This window comes from Acartia tonsa, chromosome 9 (assembly GCF_053477335.1).
Source record: "Acartia tonsa isolate MP-2025a chromosome 9, ASM5347733v1, whole genome shotgun sequence".
NCBI classification, from domain to species: domain Eukaryota; kingdom Metazoa; phylum Arthropoda; class Copepoda; order Calanoida; family Acartiidae; genus Acartia; species Acartia tonsa.
In genome coordinates this window covers 15,043,035-15,065,086 of record NC_137268.1, presented here as the reverse complement: position 1 = coordinate 15,065,086, position 22,052 = coordinate 15,043,035, and the positions used below count along the sequence as shown (strand labels likewise).

At 31.0% G+C, this 22,052-nt stretch overlaps 1 protein-coding gene across 1 annotated transcript in view; it reads right to left on the bottom strand.

The window, feature by feature from the left end:
- The window catches only part of LOC145328291 (putative RNA-binding protein 46), a 44,674-nt gene that overhangs the window by 3,698 nt on the left and 18,924 nt on the right, over positions 1–22,052 (bottom strand). The window contains exons 10-17 of the mRNA XM_080171915.1: positions 21,114–21,168; positions 20,370–20,498; positions 18,567–18,671; positions 18,199–18,253; positions 17,371–17,539; positions 16,302–16,398; positions 15,374–15,411; positions 10,589–10,706 (exon numbers count right to left, since the gene is read on the bottom strand). Of these exons, the coding sequence (XP_080028041.1) occupies positions 10,589–10,706; positions 15,374–15,411; positions 16,302–16,398; positions 17,371–17,539; positions 18,199–18,253; positions 18,567–18,671; positions 20,370–20,498; positions 21,114–21,168 (766 nt within the window). The remainder of the gene's footprint in view (positions 1–10,588; positions 10,707–15,373; positions 15,412–16,301; positions 16,399–17,370; positions 17,540–18,198; positions 18,254–18,566; positions 18,672–20,369; positions 20,499–21,113; positions 21,169–22,052) is intronic.

Below are 22,052 nucleotides of genomic sequence, written 5' to 3'. Positions count from 1 at the left end.
ATGGTACCTTTTTTCAGGATATGCATGCAAAGGTGAAATTAAATTGACAATTTTAACATGCCTACATTTATTTTAAGAGTTATCCGTTACCTATGGACGGTCAAACCCTAATTATAGAAAAGCCCTCGCTTTAAACAATAATATGTATATATTATCCTATGCAAAAAATGAAAAATAAAACGCATAAAAAAATGTACGGATGACTGAAACCACTAAAATTCATCCAGTTTCTTCTTACTTTGGAAAAGTTTAATTTGAAAGTTTGAAATCTAATCTTATTATATATGAACCAAAGTTTTAGACAATGTTACCCAAAATCTTTGAATTTAAATTCATTAAAGTTTTGAGAGCATGTTCAGTTGGTGATGTTAAATGTGTTTTTTGCTGAGAATCATATAAAAAAATATTATTGATGGCGAGGCTACATTACAAATGTTGACTATAATGTATGTTCGTCGATTCGTATCCCTAATAAAAATTGTATATTCAGTGTAAAACTGACGAACCTTTCTATAAATTTCAAATTTTTTATTCCTTAAAAATACATGAATATAGAATGTATATATGGTAGATCAAATTGATTTTACTCTCCTATTTTGCCTACAACACAGACAAATATAATTTATGCGTCAGTACAGCTTTTCAGGAAAACAGGGAAATATTAACACAAGATAATTTACTCTTACTTCTATCATAAGCAAGGATGACATTATATAAAAGTATGATAAAATGTCATAAATACAAAAAAAATGTAACAAATTGAATTATTTTGTTGAACAGACAGAGTTATAGAGCAGATTCTTATTAGTTATGTATGAGAATCTTCTTGAGGATTTTCAGACGTCTATCTTTAATGGTATCAGAGAAAAATCATATTTCTTATCCACAGCGTAATGGATGGATGGATGGACGAAGTCAGTCATTAAAATTGATTAAAGCCAATCTTTACACCTAATTACAAACATATATCTGTAACAGCAACTGAACTAATTAAGTTTACGGACACAGGAACAGACATTTAGAATTTAACAAGGATGACAACATCCATAAGTAGCGAAGCACAAAAAATCGTGGATGGAAATACGTAAAAGTAGAATTAAAATGTATTTATTAAAAACAAGAATAGATTTATTGGAGAAAATAAACACGAAACCTTGTTTTATTTTTAATGATGACGACGGTCAAAGTAGATTACATAAAAGATTCTCATAACAATGGAAAAAATTATTTTGATACTGATATCCCAAAAAAGTTTGAAAATTGGACTAAAAACACTAAATATATGGGAAAATGTGTAAAACATATAAAAATAGCCAAAAACCCGATAAAAGGCAGTCTGACCGCCATGGTTATTTTCTTTAAACGACGGGAAATTTAATTTTGATATCTATAACTGAAAAAAGTTTGAAAATCGGACCATTAACACTGAAGATATGGTGGAAATGTGAAAAATACAAAAATAGCATAAAAACCTGCTAAATGGCAGTTTGGCCGTCATGATTGTTTACTGTAAACGACAGTAAATTTAATTTTGATATCAATAACTGAAAAAAATTTTAAAATCGGACCATAAACACTGAAGATATGGAGAAAAATGTGAAAAATACAAAAATAGCCTAAAACCTGCCAAAAAGCAGTCCGACTGCCCTTGATGTTTTATAGTTAATTGTGCTCCTTAATAATGGAAATGTTGTCAAAAAATTTCAGCTGTCTATCTTTAATAGGAGCCGAGAAAATCACGTTTCCCCTATTCTGTCTCATGACGGACAGACGGACGGACGGACAGACGGACGGACGGACGGACAGACGGACGGACGGACGGACAGACGGACGGACATTGTGAATTATAGAGTAGCTTCGCTACTAATAATATTATACTGTTGAAAATATTTTTGTAGAATATATTATTTTTAATACCCTATCCATGTAAACCTGTTTTTTTTCAAAAGTCATTCCAGATTCAAATTTCTAGTACAAAATTAGTTTATGCTAGATTAATTAAAACTTAATTTATTTGTTTGGCATTATTTTAGAAACAAATTGTTATATGTTTTCTTATACAAATTAGGATAAATTAAAAAAAAACAGTATTTCCCTCAAAGTGCCTAGTTGAGTATGTAAACCCCTACCCAATCCTTTTATGAAATAAATTATAAATAATGGGGGTTAATCTTGAATTTCTTTTTATGTAAGAATACAACATATATAGAACCAGCTTAGGCATGGAAAAAAACTACTCCCTTTTATATTTTCTATTCAGCTACAATAAGGGAGGTGGGAGATCCTTCTTTATTACGTAGTAGCTGCCCACCTATCAAAATGTTAATAATTCCTACACAAAGAAAACATTTTTCAATATTTCAAGTGCAGTTTTGGTACTTTCCTTCAAAGTACCCATCGAGCTCTTAATCCAACCCCCCTATCTTTTGAAATAAATTAAAAATAGGAATGAGTGGGGGTTACTGCCTGACAACTGCGAGTACCCTAAACGTGCGGGACCTAATAGTGGTACTATTGAAAAACTAACTCTTTTATTTTCAATTTATTTCAAAATTAAGGGGGGGGGGGGATCCAAGTTCGACAAGACATTTAGGAGGAAAAGTTTCCATTCCGTGTGTGTGTGCTGTAGCAACAGCTAACAAGGAGCAAAATGCATTATTGATAAATTAACCTTTTTATCTCCCTTCAAGTAAAGTTAATCACTTTTCTGCGGGGAGGAAGGGAACAGTGCTGAAACGATTACTATCCGCTGGATAAGAACCGGTTCTCAGTCATAATAAAAAATTATATTTAGACAATTTTTCAAGGTCAATCTGGGCTAATTAACCTGATTTAAATATTAAAATATTTTTCATAACCGCGGAAAGCTGTCGATAATACGAGGCGACAAATAACTATTATCATACCCGTTTCATATATTTTTCAGATTTTAAATTAAGGGAATTAATAGAAGGTTATTTTATCATGATATTTCATTTTATCGTGTATTTGCCTATCCAAGTATCCATGGCTTTCTAACGTAGTTTCTTTTCTTTATTGCAATGTAATGCAGGTAAAACAAGGATAAAAACAAATAAAAAACGCGGGACTCAAACACAATAATTATTGTGATTCGTCATCTTGGTTTGAAACTGAGTGTAGGGTTCTAACATGAAATTTTTATAACTGACTGAAGTATTTGCCCTAGATGCAGAAAAGCTGAACTCTTAAAAACATCGTATTTTTCCTTGTGGTAGCATATGAGTGAGATGCATTAAAAATTAACAAGAATAAGAATGTTTTTTTGGATCATATGAAGAAAATGAAGTCATTCCTAAAAAGGACAGAAATTCCCTTCCTTGGGTATAGGAAGGCTATTTACTTTCCTTTTTCTTACAAATTCTCTGTAAGGAAGGTGATTTCTGTCCACTATCTTACAAATTCTCACTAAAGGAAGGTGACCTCTGTCCACCATCTTACAAATTCTTCCTAATTCTTAGAAATTCTTCCTTTTCCTCACTATTACAACTATGCTTAATAAATCTACCTTATTTACACAAATTCTTACTTATTCTCAGAAATTCTACCTTAATTAGACAAATTCTCCCTTATTCTAAGAAGACCTACCTTATTCAATGAAATTCTTCCTTATTCTAAGAAAATCTACCTTATTCCCTCAAATTCTTCCTTATTCTAAGAAATACTTCCTAATTCTATGAAAATCTACCTTATTCTAAGACATTCTTCCTTATTCTAAGAAAATCTTCCTTATTCTAATAAGATCTACCTTATTCTAAGAAATACTTCCTAATTCTATGATAATCTACCTTATTCTAACAAATTCTCCCTTATTCTAAGAAGACCTACCTTATTCTAGGAAATTCTTCCTTATTCTAAGAAAGTCTACCTTATTCCTTCAAATTCTTCCTTATTCTAAGAAATACTTCCTAATTCTATGAGAATCTACCTTATTCTAAGACATTCTTCCTTATTCTAAGAAAATCTACCTTATTCTAAGACATTCTTCCTTATTCTAAGAAATTCTTCCTTATTCTAATAAGATCTACCTTATTCTAAGAAATACTTCCTAATTCTATGAAAATCTACTTTATTCTAAGACATTCTTCCTTATTCTAAGAAAATCTACCTTATTCTAAGACATTCTTCCTTATTCTAAGAAATTCTACCTTATTCTAAGACATTCTTTCTTATTCTAAGAAATTCTTTCTTATTCTAATAAGATCTACCTTATTCTAAGAAATACTTCCTAATTCTATGAAAATCTACCTTATTATAAGACATTCTTCCTTATTCTAAGAAAATCTACCTTATTCTAAGACATTCTTCCTTATTCTAAGAAAATCTAGCTTATTCTAAGAACTTCTTCCTTTTCCTTACTAATTCTCTCTTATTTTCAGATAACCTAGCTTTTTCTAAGAAGTTCTTCCTTAATTCCCCTAATTCTTCCTTTTTCTCAGATAATTTTCCTAATTTATATTGGGATATCATAACTGAAATAGAGGTATAGAGAATATATAAATTCTGCCTTTTCCCCTTCCTTATTCTCTCAAAATCTTGGTTTTTCTCACATATATTTCCTTATGTTTATTGGGATATCAGAACAACATGTGTAGGATAAGTTTGAGTTGTATCTTTTGACCTGAAATGTTTGTTTGTACTTTAGAGGTGGAAATTCATAAAGTACATTTTAACAGGAACCCCAGTCAGAAGTATGAAATTATCTTAAGAAATAATAGAAAATTCAGTATTTTCTTTGGTTGTATCTTTTGACATTTAGTGTTTATGTTTTTATTCATAAAATTATTAATAATATTAACATAATTTTGCAGAGAAATAAACCTAATAATAACAGGATAACAGAAAAAGACAAGTAGTCTTTACAATCTTTCTCTAGCCAACACATAAAATATTAGACCAAGACCAAAAAAGTAATAATTTCAAAACAAATTAAAATATTTTGTATATTTTACTGATAATTTTCTTCAATAACTATATGTAATTAGCAATCCTTTTATAAAAGTAACAGGATGTTTGTCTGAGCTCCCAAGAAAAATTGCCTAAAGAAAAAAATTTCCCCCCTAACCATCAGAAAAAAATCTTTTCCTTTTCAAAAATAAAATCCCAGGCTTAGAGTCTACAAAAGTCCTACAAAACATCACCAAATTCTTGCATTCTAACATTCTAACTTCAAATTTAATTATGTTTTCATACTCATTATATTCATCAAATATCATTAAATTCACCAAAAATCTTTTTTTCCATCAACCATAATTTCACCAATTCCATTGTCATCCATTCTACAATTTATTAGTTTTTTTGTCGTGGCCGGAAAGTCTTATATTTGAACGCACGGAAACATCCAATTATAGAGCAGCGTTGGCGTTATTAAGTCGTTGAGCATTAAGCTTAGGCGTGAGGTTGGGACACAGCGATACAAGTTACTGACAACTGCAACAACAGTAAGGTTGTTGACATGAAAATTAATCCATTAAATTGGAGAAATTATTTATTTTAACAATTCTTACAAACAAAACTAACTTTTCTTCAAGCATTTTTATTTACTTTATATGTTGCTGCAGTTACAGGTTATTAAGCGCCGGAGCGGGGTGGCTCTAGCAGACTCATCTAAATATATAAACGATAGGTTGATACATACTTTTTCACGTATACATTCATCACTACAAATTAGGCGTCAATATTACAGGGTTCAACCAAAATTAAATCCATCACTCAGTCTTTTAGTCTTTAGTCTGTAGCCCACTCTCCTCACACTCCTCTCTATCTCTATTCACAATCAGCCATACCGTCGGTCAGTTCCTCCTCAGATCAGATCACTCAGTCATTCAATCCTCATTAGCGTCAACAATTTCTGGCAGGTAAGGTGACCGACGCCGCCCACTAAGAGTCTGAGCGCATCTTTCCGCGCACGCCAGGAGCCGTTCCTCGATGATAGGGACGGCGGCTTGTGTGCGCCGCAAAGAGCGCAACCCGGACAGGTGGCCTGTCAAGCTGCGGGGTTGCCTGACAAAAATAAATGAGCGCAGCTCATTTATCTCGTCATAAATCCCAATCATTTCGAGGTAAACAGCGTCCTCAATTGGAACCTCCCAGGGGTAAAACTCTGCCAACAAGGAAGCGTTTGTTAAACGCTCAGATAAGTTATTCCAGGGACCGGCCGCCGCGGTCAGAAATCTGGTGCGCAGCCACTCGGACACCAAACCTGCCATCTCTTTCTTTAATTCTTCTTTATCTCTAGTCCAGTCCTTGTCGTCAAATCCTCACCTCAGTCAAAACCTTTCTCCTTAAGTCTTAACGTCTTAACGTCTTAACGTCTTACTAATCTTTACAAAAAGAACCTTCACTTGAAGAACAATGCTAGTAAACTGATGTGTTTCTAAAAATGATTTTTATCCTTCTTAAATTGAATCTAGCAAAAACAATTTCTTAATATCAAACTTAACAAGATTTTAATTTCAAAACTACAAAGCCACTCTACAACTAGCATAGCCGATATTGAATACACTTTCAAATTAGGATACCTAAGTACATCGCCACCTAAAACGCCTGACAAAAATCCAAATAAAACCAGTTTTTCTCTAAAAAACTTATAAGTTTTCAGATTTTATATCTTTTTTAGTTTTATTTTGGTTTTATTTAAGTTTTTTACTTAACGTACTAGGTACATATGCGCGCCTACCACGCATATGTATTCCTTGTTATTGCAATGTTCAATGTTAAATGTTTAAATGTGGCTAAAATCCATCAAGCCCTCTAGTTTTTACTCAACAAAAAACTCAAATATGTAAATTTATTCTTATTTAATAAACGCCATCAGGGATGTAGGAATATAGTGACGGGTTCGGAAATAAATTACAGGTATCAAAGAAGTGTGGGATTAAAATCCCACAGGATTTTAAATTACTCAGTTCTTATAATCTTTTAATCCGGGAACGTTAGGGCGGTGGGAGTCGCAGTTTATAACGGGAAAAAAAAACATGGCTAACTTCCATGGCACCGATAACATAATTGTATTGGTCTTATTTTTGGAAACCCCGTATGGATTCTAGTGGAATGATTGTCAGATGGTATATTCAGCATACCGTAGTATAGTAGTCTTATATATGTTTTATATATGTCAATATTGTAACTAAAACAAATTGTTACAACTATTTTCTAAAGCTATGAAACGATTTGGTAAGCGCCGCGAAGAACTGCGGTTCAACAACCCCGGCCGGGGTTAAGCCATCCACTCGATTCACAGCTTGCTCAGTGTTCAGTTATATAATAATTGTATAGTAAAATGTAAAATGTAGGTGAACGGGGAAGGAGAAGTTCACTACAACCCTGAGCTAGGTACATAAATAGTAAATGTACTACAGGATCTTAAAATTGCTAATAAATTACAATTTGATTGATTATTTATTCACTATAATATGTAATAATTTATTTATTATCTTGCCTGCAATCTCTTTCAGGAAGAAACCTAGTATCTTAATTAACATGCAATCTTTTTCAGGAAGAAACCTATAGTTAAAAAAATTGTAAACTTTTATTAGTAACTCGCCCTAATTATATGCACCTTAGAGGAAATAAAATCTAATCTAATCTAATCTAATTTGTTGCTTTTAAAGACCAATACTAAAATCTAAATACAAAAAGTTTTGACATTAAGAAATATTTTATTTTTTGGTATTAAGTAATATGAATATTAAGAAAATTCATAATCCTTTATATCTTTTGAACATATATTTATAATTATAAAAATATCCGAAAATCAACAATTCTTTAGCTCTGATGTTGGTCATCACTCATCCCCTCACTAACCCATATGTTCTATTATTCATTCCCCAAATATACTATTAACAGAGATCTAAAGGGATATGACAATTGCCGATAAGTTGATGTAAATCCTCAATGATTAAACATAAAATTATCCCTTCTGTAAGTTATAATTGGTGGTTAAATCGTTTACTATTAACAGGGATCTAAAGAATAAGACAATTGCCGATAAGTTGATGTAAATCCTCACTGATTAAACATAAAATTATCCCTTTTGTAAGTTATAATTAGTGGTTGAATTGAATCGTTAATGGACAGGACACTCATTTTAATGTACAAACCAATAAAATTCAATAAAAGTTTTAAGTCACTGAATAAGAAAACGTTATTATAAAACTTTGGGGACCAGTGCAGTGTAATAAACAGCTCAATATTCACTCCCTCCCTGGATTATTACACAGTTTTATTTTAACAATTTCTTATTAATGGGCTCAACAACTTTAGAGACTTTTTATTTAATTAATTAAGTAAATTGATTTATCATCCATTGTCCTATCCCTCTTAATTCCTGATTATAGGTTGATTTCTCTGTTTCGGCATGGGACAAGGACAACATATCAAAGACAATTTGTAAATATAGAATATGTAATATAAAAGTTTTTTTAAAATAATTAGATACCGCTGAACCGATATGGTTCATTTTTACACTGTAGCTTCTCATAGGTCCTGAGAAGGTTTATAGCCATTTTGAGAAGGGTACCACCACCCACCTTGAAAAATATTACTCCTTTACAAAAAATTTTAATTTAAAATAAAAAAAAACAGAAATGAAAAATGTGGGGATGAGTATGATCCCCCCCCCCCACCAAAACAAAAAAAATTAACCCCCTTCCCTTCATTTTTTTCACTTTTTCATTTTAAACTACTATAGAAAATGGAGATATTAAATTCAATTCCCACCACCTAAAGTGCCCCTAAAAGTGTCTCTAGGAGCGTAGCCGCTAGTTTGAAATAAAACACTAACAATATAATTAATTATCCATTAAAATTCTTAAAATTCTAAATATACATAGTCTATGGTCTTATTTTAAATGTATGTCTGTGGGTTTGTGTTCGTTCATAAAAAATACACCCCCTCCCTTACCATGTAGCCGGCCGTGCTGCGACAAATTCTTGTCCAGGCTAGCCAAGCTGACGGACGTTTTTTTTCTAATTTCTAAAAGCTACCTTTTTTATAAGAATATTTTTTTAATATTATATATAGAAGCAGTATAGTTCTTCATTACTGTTTAGCTTCTTATAAGACAAAGGAAGGTTTATAGCTATTTTGGGGGAGAGTACTAACACATTCTAAAGAGATATCTCCCCTAGGAAAAATCTCCCCCCCCCCAAAAAAAAAAAATTTGAAACCCACTAAAATTTAAGAGGTCTCTAGGGGCTAGTTTGTCATTAAATTAAAAACATTCTTATTTTTCACTCTTAAAAAAAGCTAGCTTTTTTATTTGGATGAAAATTTCTGATCTACATAAAATTATTGCAACACAGCACTTTTCTCATCTCCTGGTAGAATATGAAGAAAATAGTAAGGTTTTTCTGTCTGAAGCTTAAGATCCCAGGAATGGTTGGTCTAATTAGCAAGAATTAGCTAAATTATCTGAGACAAAGGAAGGATATGTGATGAGAAGGAAGACTTTGAGGGAAAAAGGTAGATTTTCTTAGAATAAGGAAGAATGTCTTATAATAAGGTAGATTTTCATAGAATTAGGAAGTATTTCTTAGAATAAGGTAGATCTTATAAGAATAAGGAAGAATTTCTTAGAATAAGGTAGGCTATCTGAGAATAAGGAAGAACTAGGAGGTATTGGGTTAATTTTCTTATAATTAGGAAGATTAAGTGAGATTTAGGAAGAGATTTTCTTAGAATAAGGAAGAATGTCCTAGAATAAGGTAGATTTTCTTAGAATAAGGAAGAATGTCTTAGAATAAGGTAGATTTTCTTAGAATAAGGAAGAATGTCTTAGAATAAGGTAGATTTTCTTAGAATAAGGAAGAATGTCTTAGAATAAGATAGATTTTCATAGAATTAGGAAGAATGTCTTAGAATAAGGTAGATTTTCTTAGAAAAGGGAAGAATGTCTTATAATATGGTAGATTTTCATAGAATTAGGAAGTATTTCTTAGAATAAGGTAGATCTTATTAGAATAACTAAGAATTTCTTAGAATAAGGAAGAATGTCTTATAATAAGGTAGATTTTCATAGAATTAGGAAGAATTTCTTAGAATAAGGAAGAATGTCTTAGAATAAGGTAGATTGTCATAGAATTAGGAAGTATTTCTTAGAATAAGGTAGATCTTATTAGAATAAGGAAGAATTTCTTAGAATAAGGTAGGCTATCTGAGAATAAGGAAGAACTTAGAGGTATTGGGTTAATTTTCTTAGAATTAGGAAGATAAAGTGAGATTTAGGAAGGTGATTTTTATCCTCTTTTTCAGATATGTGAGAAAAAGGACAGTGATTTTTGTCCATATTTGAGATATCTGAGAAAAAGGAAGATGATTTCTGTCCTTTTTGGAAGGGAATTTCTGTCCTTTTTAGGAATGACTTCATTTCCTTCATATGATCCGTTTTTTTTTGTGTTTGTTGGTTTCTTTCAGTTCAAAAGAAACAGGTATTTTCATTTGTTTTACATATTCTCCGCCTCTAGCCTCTGGAGGCTTCGCTCCCCCACCCTCACACACACACACACACATTTATTAATTTTTTTGGGGTGGGAGGGTTGTAGGATTGAAAATAAATTAGATATTTACCTGATTATAGTTAGCAATGGAGGTAGCATAAATTTGAGGTATTCTAAGAAGATCTAAAACTTGTTGAACAGTGTCCAGTCTCGCCTCTTCAGCGGTCATCTTGTACTGCAAACCCTGGGTTTTTATACGTTTAGAGTTTTCAAACTTTAGAAAGGTGAAAAATATCATGGATAAGACAAAGGAGGTAAGTTAATATACAATACACATTATAATGATGATTCACAAATTTACCCCTTCTGTGCATATTGTTATCTGTTAAAAGGTTGTTTCACTGCTAGATTGAACAAACCAATTAATAATTAACAAAAGTACCTAAAGTTGTTAAGCTAACCAATGAGAGAATTTGTTACAATCTAATATCTTCCTACTCTCTGGAAAAATTACATTCTGTACGATGAAAATTGTTCCCTTTTACCTGGACCATTCATAAAAATACACGACATAAGCTGCAACTAATTGTAACTTTTAAAATTAGCCCCTAAAAAATATCATTTCCATAATTATTTACTAATAGACAATTCCCCTTGATTACAAGAACCTTGACTGTAAGTGCCATCATTATACTAATGAGTTGTTCCTATGGAAAGTCAAGGCATTCCCTTTACTTTACCATAATTTGCATTCATCATACTTATAGCAGCACAGCTTACAGTAAAATAGGACTATCATCCAGCTTCCGTCACATAAGATACCTGTCACTTTGTCTACCATTAACTATGTCATATTTACCTAGACTTAGGTATAAGTGTAACCCAGACAGATTTGATTACTCTTGCTGGGTAGGTATGGCTCAAGGATCTGTAGGGATAAGACAATAGACGATAAATTGATACAAATCCCTAATAAAGATAAATAAGAGTATCCCTTCTGGAAATTAAGCTTATTGGTTGAAAAATTTGGAACCTCACAATCAAAATTAAACGTACCCAACGTTTTTAAGCCAAGTAATAAGATAAAGTTGTTGGGTACCATGGTACCAATGTCCCCTCCCTCCCTGGTATGGCTAGAGGGGTAGAGGAGGAAAATGTTTCATTTCAAAACAAACGTGAGAAACTTTTACTCAGACACCAAGAGTTGAGGTGTTTTTACCTTTCCATAAAAAAGAAGATACTATACTAAAATAGTTAGATGTTTATGTGTGTCCATTCAGATTTCGTGAACAGCTGCTCTATAGGTCAACCTAACCCTACCTAACTAACCTAACCATACCTAAACTAATTAGGTATTATTCATATGTTTGTCGAGCATATCAAATATGAAAAAAGCGAAAATTTATGTATTTTTGTTGGGACTCGCAAAAGAGTTAGATGAAATAAAAAGTTACCAAGAGATATCAAACAAATCCTATATATATTCTCTTTCCTTTTTTCTTTTCTGTCCCTCAATCTATCTATCTATCTTTACTTTTAAAATTACTCTTTTCGTATGATTTGCACCATCACAAAATGGTAGAAAGTATTTTTGCATTTTTATTCTAGGATAAGTTAAATAAAGTTTTTTTTTATTTTTTTTACATATAACAAAATTTCTATGAGACAATTTTTTCTATTAAATTATTGCGTTTGTAAAGTTTAAGATTCAAAAACGATAAATTTCCCCCTATTGGTTGCTCCCTGCTTCCTAGATTTTCTTTATATATTTGTCGACAATTTATTTGTATTTTCCTCAATTGATGTGATACAATTGTAAAATACTAAACGGTCTGGTAGGTAAAATGTTGATTAAAACTTTACTACTTCAATTAATACGGCATTTAGTTTCATTTATTAAATGGGGGGGGGGGGGGGAGAGAAGTCAACCAGCACCTTTTAACTTTGATTTTTAAAATAAGAAGTAAAAAAATGGAGGGAAATATTTTCGATGATTTTCCTTGAAGTACGAAGTTAACCACCTCTAAAAAAGTTGTACCGTTCCATCGGTTAACGAAATCCATAACTACAAAGTTCAAACAGACAGACGCTCAGCCAAGCATCCTGGTACTTTAATATAAAGATAGAATAATGTTGATTTTTCCTATTTATATTTTCAACGACTATTGACTATTGAGATTCGTATAAACCCGTCATTTTCCAACCCTATGTTATTAAACCCTAACATATAATTATTTTGCTTTGTTAACAATTATAAGTTTTGCTTCTCATTCTGTGTAAATGTGAAAAACAAGAAAGAAATTAATCTCTTGATACTAATTGTCAGAGTTTTAATGGCTGGCAGGGATAAGACAATGGACAATATTAAATTATGGGTTAAAAAGTTTGAAGCTAGTAAAAGTGGCGGCACAGATTATGACGTAAAAAAATTAACTAATGAGAGGCCACTATAAATTTTACCATTGGTCAAATACAGTGTATACTGGCCTCTCATTGGTAATTTTTTTGGCGTCATAATCTGTGCCGCCACTTTTACTAGCTTCAAAAAGTTTTCCCACAAAGAGTATCCAAAGTTTTTGAGCCAACGAATAAGATAACTTTGTTATAAAACTTCGGGTATCGGTGTAATTTACATTCCAATGTCCCCTTCCATCCTAAATGGTCAGACATATATGTATATAAGACTAAGTTCTTGATTAAAATGATGAGTATATTCAAATTAGCATGTTAACACTTGTAGCCAAAGCAACTACTCATTCTACCAAACCAAAACTTGTTCTAAAATTGATACTTGAGCTCTTTTAGAACAGATAGACAATGACTCTATAATTATGTCTTTGTGATTATATATAATGATAGAAAGATTTTTTCTCAATGATTCATATAACATTTAATTTTGAGAAATCAATTAAAAATTTGATAAAATGTCAAATGATTTAGATTTTACATGATAAGGAAGGTAAAAGAGTATTTCTAAGAATCAAAATGAAGAAGTAGACTAGAAAAAAAATTTTTAGGAAAGATATTATTAAATTTTCAAATTTACATACTTTAAACTTCTAGAGTAATTAGTTTTTTCTATTTACCCTCAAAAGTGGGACCCCTTTCCGCACCTAAATTGGTTTGGGGAAGGGAGGTGGGGGCGTTGAAAGCTTCAATCTCTACTCCAATTTGAGCAAATGGCTAAAAAAAGTTTGTGAGAGTTTAAAACTAAAAGTCAGTCAAAGTAATATTTCGCTTCTATTACACTTTTATTAAAAAAAAAAACCTTGCTTTAGGTCCTTTTTTAATTCATTGTTATATTAGATATCATAATTAAAAGTCTGATCATTTGAATTAAATCCGCCAAATTAATACTTTAAAGGCTTACGCCCTCCGTAATCAATTTTAAGTTCTGACAAAATCCTGTGCACGCACCCGATTGTTACTCTTCTTAATCTCTTTTGTTGCAAATTGTACAGAAAATGTTGGTATAAATAATTGACAGGATCCCAGGAAAATCAAGTGGAGGCTAAGAAATTGATATTACGTGAACTGAATAATGTCACCCAGGGATCTAAAGGGATAAGACAATGGCCGATAAACTGATCTACATCCCCAATGATGAAGCACAAAATTACTCCTTTTGTAGATTACAATCAGTGGCTGAAACGCTTGGACACTCATCTTAATAAAGCAACCAATCAAAATTCATTAAAATTCACAAAGTTGTGAAACCAACGAATAAGAAAACGTTATTATAAAACTTTGGAGTCTAATGTAATAAACAGCTCATTATCCCCTCTCTTTCTCTGAATGTCACAGCAGTTAAAGATAAGACAAGAACAATTATTCCACATGAAGGTCAGCTTTAAAAGCTAACAACACAATTTGCTATGAATTAAATATAATAAGGCAAAAAAGAATTTAAGAAGGGACAAAAAAACTGCCAAATTATAGCAAAAAAATGGATTTTCTGGTAAAAAAATAGTTATAGGTTTCTATAATTAATTGATAACATTTTTAATTGACAAAAAAACTATTTCTGCAAATTTTCTTCTATTCTAGTCAGTATTATGGGCATTAGACCCTTTAAGTCTAGTGCTACTCTTTTGTTTCTGAGATTATATCTATAATATCTCCAGAGTTTTTTTGCAAAATTTGCTTCGCATTTTTTTTGTAGAACATGTCAGCTTTTTAATATTTCTCTGTAACTAAACATTTTGTCCATAAAAAGTGCATACTAATTCTAATTTCAAATTAAATATTCAATTTTCTTTTGTGTATATAGAAGGTTATTATAATCCCTTGAAAATTGCATTCATAAAAGCTGTACTGTGTATTTTTAAATTTACTAAAAACTAAAACTCATTTTACTTCATTCCTAAGTTTCGCCCATTTAAACCCAGGGATCTTAATGGATAAGATATTAAATGATAAATATTCCCAATGATGACAAACAAAATTACACCTTTAGCAAATTAAAATTGTTACATAATTAAAAGTTTGGAACCAACCAAGCAAAAATCAATAAATGTACCCAAAGTTTAAAGCCAATAGGATAACGTTTTAATAAAACATTGGGTACCAGTTTAAATTACAGTCTAATTATTCCCTCCCACCCTGATATAAAGGAAACAATTGGACAATTATATAAACAATTTAAAAACGTAAGAAAAAAAGTTTTGTTGTTGAAGTTAAAACAATAATGGATTTATAGTTACTTAGATCGTACACTAGATTTTAATGTTCTATAAGATAGTAAAGTCTGTAGCGGGTTAAAATAACGATCTCCCCCATCCCTCTCTTTTGCCCAATCCCTGACCTCCTATAAACATCCCGACCAATAAATGCAAGAGGATATTGCAACTAATTTTTTTTCCTGTCATAATATCCAGGTATATTCTACATCCATTAAAACAATAAACATTCCTGGAAGCTGTTGGGTTGAGAAGGTAGGTTGGGTAGGGTAACCTAAATAATGAATTAATTAAAACAAACTATTTGGTGCTTTCCCTCAAAGTGCATATCAAGCATTGAATTTCCCAGCCCTCGCTCAGTTTTTAAAATAAATTAAAAATAAAGATTTTTTTTTCATATTCTCCTGCAGGGCCGATATCTGCGGTGACCTAACCGTTTGAGTTTACCCAGTACCCAATATTCTTTGCTTAACTAGACACTTTGAAGAAAACCAACCATTTTGAATTTGTATTTCAGTGTTGTATTTGATAATTAAAGATCAAATTTGTATTAAATCATATCTATCGGCCATTTCGATAGAAAAAAAAACAATTGAAAATCAAAATTAATTTCCTTTTTTTAAATATAAATCTTCATAAATATTTTGAAGTATTAATACATTTCCTATAAAATGACCATAGAAATAAGTTTGACATATGGATATGAAAGAAAAATGTCAGAAATGAAGAAAATTATTAAAGTTATCGATTTTATATACAATGGAATTTATCAATACTGCAGTGAAAAGAATCTATACTGTCTCATTTTATTATTTATTTGTTATTGCAATTTCTACAGAAATTTTTATTTTGTAATGAATGTCTTATCATTGCGAATATTACTTATTGTAAAATGCGCTATTATAAAGCAAAGATGACAACTGATAAAGTTAGTTATAAAGCATATGTTCACTTTCGATGTTCTTAAAAATGTATAGAAAAATCAAATACTTGGTTTATTGGTATGGAATTATTCACATTTTTTGCAGTTTATCTTGAATATTAGCCGAGATAATTCAGGTTTCCCCCTTTTGTTTCTGAAAGCAAGAAAGACAGATTGACTAACGGACGGACAATTTGAATTATATAGAGTGCTTTGCTACTAAAAATAGTTGGTTAACTCACCTTACATAGGTAAAGTCCCTCAGTGCCTGAGTAATGATAAATTGGTTCTCCCCAATTACTCAACAGACAAAATTCTCTCAAAAGATCGGGTGCTGACCTAAAATTTTAGATTGATTAATTAAAAAGGTTTATCTATCTTTCACGTTGTGTGTTAATTTGTCTATCCATTTCAAGTATTAGTTTTTTCCTTTGACAAAATTAATCCTCTATAGTTCCACCTCTCTACATTACCTCTAATAATGGTCTACACGCCACTGATACCGGTCTAAAATGGCCATGGGTGTTTTAAAATTTATAATTGAGAGAGGTATAAATTAGCATCGCGTTTCGTGCGATAAATTTAAGAATCCATTTAAAGCAACTGTGACGTTTTTCTTAGTTTGTGTCCATCTGTAAGTCTGTCTGACTGTTTTAATGAACTACAATTATAAGTTTCACATATGAGATTTATTATATGTTACTATTGAGTATGTTAATAAGCTCTCTTACATCCTTCTATTATGTTTTACACCATACGGCTCAATATTTATATTTAAACCTATCTATTTAATATTAATATCTATCTATTTATGTATTTTGTTAGATTACATTAATCAACATATCTTAAAGATAAGACACTGACCCATATGATATCTAATCTAGACTGTAAAATTAATTAGTCTAGAGTAGATGTCAAATAAATTGCAAGTAATTTATTTTGCGGATTCATTGCAAAATATTTAGGGTGGGGAGAATGGTAATCTTACATAAATAATATTTCGAAATGCTAATAGAAAATATTTTTTGTTTACTATGATGGGATAATTAATACTATCTCACCCTTAAATCTCGGAAAAAATCAATCATTTTTTGATTTCATAGAAAAAAATGTAATAATGGATAAAACTGACTAGATAAAAAGTTAAAGAGAAAAAATGTTTTTTTTATAAGGCAAAGGAACGTGGGGATGAGACAATGAACGTTAGATTAATCTTCCTTCCCCAGTCTAAATTGTTTAGCTGGGGGCAATAAGCTTTTTTGTAAATTTATTTAACAAAAATGCCTGCTTTTATTATGGTAAAAATCATACCTGTAAAATGGATATTGTCTTGGTTGTGAAGACATCTTGCCATGTCCCAGCTGTACTGGGCTGATATGACCTCCTGTAAGTCCAGGTAGGACTCCAGGTGCTACTCCGGGTCCTCCGGCACGTGTCATGGAAACATATTTCTGGACTAAATGCTTGGATGGTGCTGTACCTAAATTAAAAAAAAATATTTATTTATTCGATTGTACACTATATTGGTGCTTTCCCTCGTATAGTCTAGCGAGTACAATAACAAACCCCCCTTCCCCACTTATTTTTAAAATAAATTTTAAAAAGTGGCACTGAAAGTGAAACTGCATAAATATAGATAGGTTGAACAATTTATTTCTATTCCTTGCTATAAAAAAAGGAAACCATCGTAGATGTTTTTATCCCCAATATAAGTTTTTCTTTTATCCTCATTGAACTATGTAAAAAAATTCTTTAGGTAATTTATATAAAATTTATAAAAAATAAACAATGATAATTATAATCCTACAAATAGACTGTTTTTTTTTTAAATTTACGCTTAAATTAATTTTAAAAAACATGTTTTATTCATAAGATTGTTATGATAGAAAACTTAAAAACAAAAATAATCGAATAAAATGTGATAAATATCATGTTTTTGATGATCTTTTCAGATAAGTCTTTTAATTGATATAATTAGGAAAACAAAATAATTATTTTGAAATCTTACACAACAAAAAAAAAACGTGAGTAAATTGGATTGATATAGTAATATAGTAAAATTGAATGCACTTAAGATCTCGAAAACGCCTTTACTGATTTGGTTGGTTGTTTTATGCTTTTCAGGCGAAAAAAGTCTACCTGGAGCCCCAAGTCCCTGAATTCCGGCAGCCCCCCTCTTCACAGGACTCAAATTCTGAAAATTAAAAAGAATAATTAACTTTTAATATTAATACCAACTTTAGTTTATTTCAATATTTTTTTCAAGAATAAATGTATAAGTAAATATATATGACCAAGACCACTACCTGGCCCAAGTGGTGGGGACCTTTTTCGTCTGACAGCAAATTTTTTACTGCTTAAAGCGACTTGGATGGTTTAAATTTCTGACGCTATAGGCTGATACTCAAAGACCAAATAAAAATTTATTACAAGGTCCCCTCCCTGTAGGTAAAGTAACATATAGCTCGTGCCCCATTTATTAATTTACTCTTATATTTAAAGTTCACCTTTAATGCCCCATCATCCATGTAATCAGTGCCAAGTGTGAAAGCTTTGGTCAGTGTCTTCCTTGTGTTGTATAATTTCTTGTCCACGGGTTTACTCCACAGAACCTAACATATTTGATAAATCAATTGTTTTGTTTTAAAAATTTGAAATCGTATAAGGATTTATTCGAGCATGTTTTGTTTAAACTGACCAAAATAGCAAAAGAAAGCTTTCAATTGATGAAAATCTTCTGTAAATACTTTAAAACCAGGGATCAAAGTATAAGTAAAATTTCCCCTAAAGAGAAATTTATTTATGAAATCATTAAAGTAATTGGCATATTTTAATATATGTTGAAAATTTATTAACCCTGTATTAAGAACTGTCAAACCCTTTGTTTAAGTCAAATCTATAAAAAAAAATTTTGTATTTACACCAGAGATCTTAAGTGATAACCAGGGAAAAAGAAATGTGATTCTGACAAACAATTTTAAGTGAAAATTTCCCCTAAACCCCCTTCCTTTTCTTACCCACTTCCCTTTCAGTTACACCAAAAAACAAGTTTTACTCCAACTTTACTCCAATAAAATATTTTCGGCAATTTCAAATGGAATTAGTTTGCTGAATAGCAGCCCCTGGTGATAAGACAATGACAGATATATTGATCCACATCTGTAGATAAAAATAATGGTTGAAAACTTTAGAACCATCTCATCAAAATTCGACAAAAGTATTTAATGTTTTTGAGCAAACGGATATGGTAGAATTTTGGTACCAGATTAATTTAAAAGTGCCATTTCTTCCTAAATAGTACAAAAACAAAAAATAAGATACAAATGCTAAGGTTAGGAGCTAACCTCAAGACCTGTAAAGTTGTAAAAGTTATATAATTTAGTACACTAAACTATAATTGTTGCTCTACCAAACTTGTTACACAAATGCATTTTGTGTGTGTGTGTGTTTGTGTGTGTGTGTTATGGTTGAGTGTGTAAATGTTTTATGCCTTTGTTGCAGTTTTAGCTTTAAAAATTCAAATAATAAAAATAATAAAATTATGGATGAAAAAGCTATAATGCATCAGGAAAAATGGTTTATCAAAATTGAATATTTGATTAGCAGGTTTTAAACTTTTTAGACGTTCTACTTTACAGCTAATGATACTAAATTATCTATACATTACATCATCATATATGAAGTATCATAAAGAAAAGAATAATTTTCATCTAGATTTTATGCTAAATAATGTTAGACAAGCATTTTTTGGGGTTGTGGTGGTAATAAGTTCAAATCTTAACAACATACAGTAAAATGAATATATCTACTTGTCTTCTCAAACTATTGGCAATAAGGAAAGGAAATCAGAAATGCCTATGCATACAAAAGGGTGTGGGGAGGGGGTTGGGGAGCGGGTTGGTGCTCGACAAACACTTTGAGGGGAAGCAACAAATTTATTACCTTAACTTTAGCTAAATCAGAAAGCAAGGTTGTATGGGTATTACAAAAAACCCAAATTAATACCTCAACTTCAGATTGATCTATGAAAAGGTTTTAAGGGTATAACAAAATCTACTACATTTATTTTTGAAAATAGTGGGATTTCAGTGCTTGTCAAGCACTTTGAGGGGAAGCACCCAAATAGTTTGATAAGCTTGATCAATGAAAAGGTTGTATGGATATGACAAAAAACCCAAATTGTTACCTCAAACTCAGCTCGATCAATGACAAGGTTTTAAGGGTATAACAAAATCTACTACATTTATTTTAAAATCAGGGGGATTCCTGTGCTTGACAAACACTTTGAGGGGAAGCACCCAAACTGTTACCTCAACTTCAGCTTGATCAATGATCAAGTTATGTGACTGAGCCAGGGCTTGTTCAGCAGAAGCTCTAGTACTGAAGTGGACAAAGGCAAAATCTTTTGTTTTTCTCACTCTCTCAACCTCGTTGTTTCCCTAAATATTTTCATGGATTTTTAGTGATTATTTACGAGGATTTTATTAGAATTTAATAATATAATTTCATTATGCACAGGATAATCAATTAATAATCCTATAATTAATTGCATCAGGAAAACCTAATTTTCTTTCAATGAACTTTACAAAAAAGAAAAATTTATAAAACTAGTATGTGTTAAATTTTTTTGAATAATACGTTAAAAATATTATCAATAGCCAAAGTTCTTTCAAATTTTGTTTGAATTGTAGACAAAATATCTAGTTTCTATAGTTTCATGTTATGTCTGTACAGTAATTAAAACGATAGACAACTTCATTTTTGGTTTGAATAATATCATAAATTTTCTCGTATTCATTCGAATCCGGTGGATAGGAACCGGTTCTCATCCATACGAAAAAACTATGTCTAGCATCGTATTATATCCAGCTTTCTACGAATATAAAATGTACAATCATAAGATTAAAACCAGTTTTTTTTAAGCCGGTGCCTTCGGCACCTTTGGGGCTAAAAAAACTAGTTTTAATCTCATAATTGTACATTCTATATCCGCGGAAAGCTGTTTATAATACTATGCGAGAAATAACTATTATTGAAATTTAGTGAAACCTTACCTTTGAATTGAAAATATTTCTCAATGTTTCCTCCGAAGTGGTCATCATTAAATTCCTAAACATCAAATATATGAAAATACATCAAATATAAAAAAAATACCAAATATTGTATTTACATGTTTTCTTTTTATGCTAAAATATGGCTGCTCTTATTTGAGAATAATTACAGGTTGAAAAATAAAAGAAAAAGAGTGTTGCTCATCGGTACACCAAATTTGAAACATTTAACTTTAATAGCATCTAAGTACATCTATCTCAAGCACAGAACAAGAGATATACATACGGACATTGTTAATGACAGAATAAAAACGCAGTAATTTCAGCAGACTGTCTTAAATAGCAACTGTATAAACTTCATTGCCTCGAGCCTCGAGACAGACAAGCTGAACAGATTAAAATATATTATATGAAAATATGGACGTATAGATAAGTTACATTTAGATAAGCATTATTTTTTCCATTTAATTTATCATATTTTTTTTGTCGATTTCAAAAGTTATTTATCAGCATTTTTCTGGTTTCCTTAAAATGTTATGTTCAAAATTCAGTTATAAAACTGTATAATTTAAACCAAATTTGAGTTCTAATTTACATTTTCAACTTTTTATTTGGTATTTCCGTACGTCCCCAAGTCTGACTGTCTGTATCTACTGGTATTGCTTATCTACGCATTTCTGAAATCAACTTTTAAATGCGAATTTAAATCTCTTTAATATGAATGCTGTTTAGTCTTTGAAATGTTCATTGTAGACTGTTTTGAAAAACATTAAGAAAAAATGTTCCAATTAAGAACATCGAGAATAAAAAAAGTCCTCAAATGTAACAAAAAACATTGATAATGTTAAACCCAAGGGTAAAGAAAATCGCAGCCACGTGCGTATCACCTTGCACTTATCAATCATGGACAAAATTGTACTTGTTAAAACTCTTAATACACTT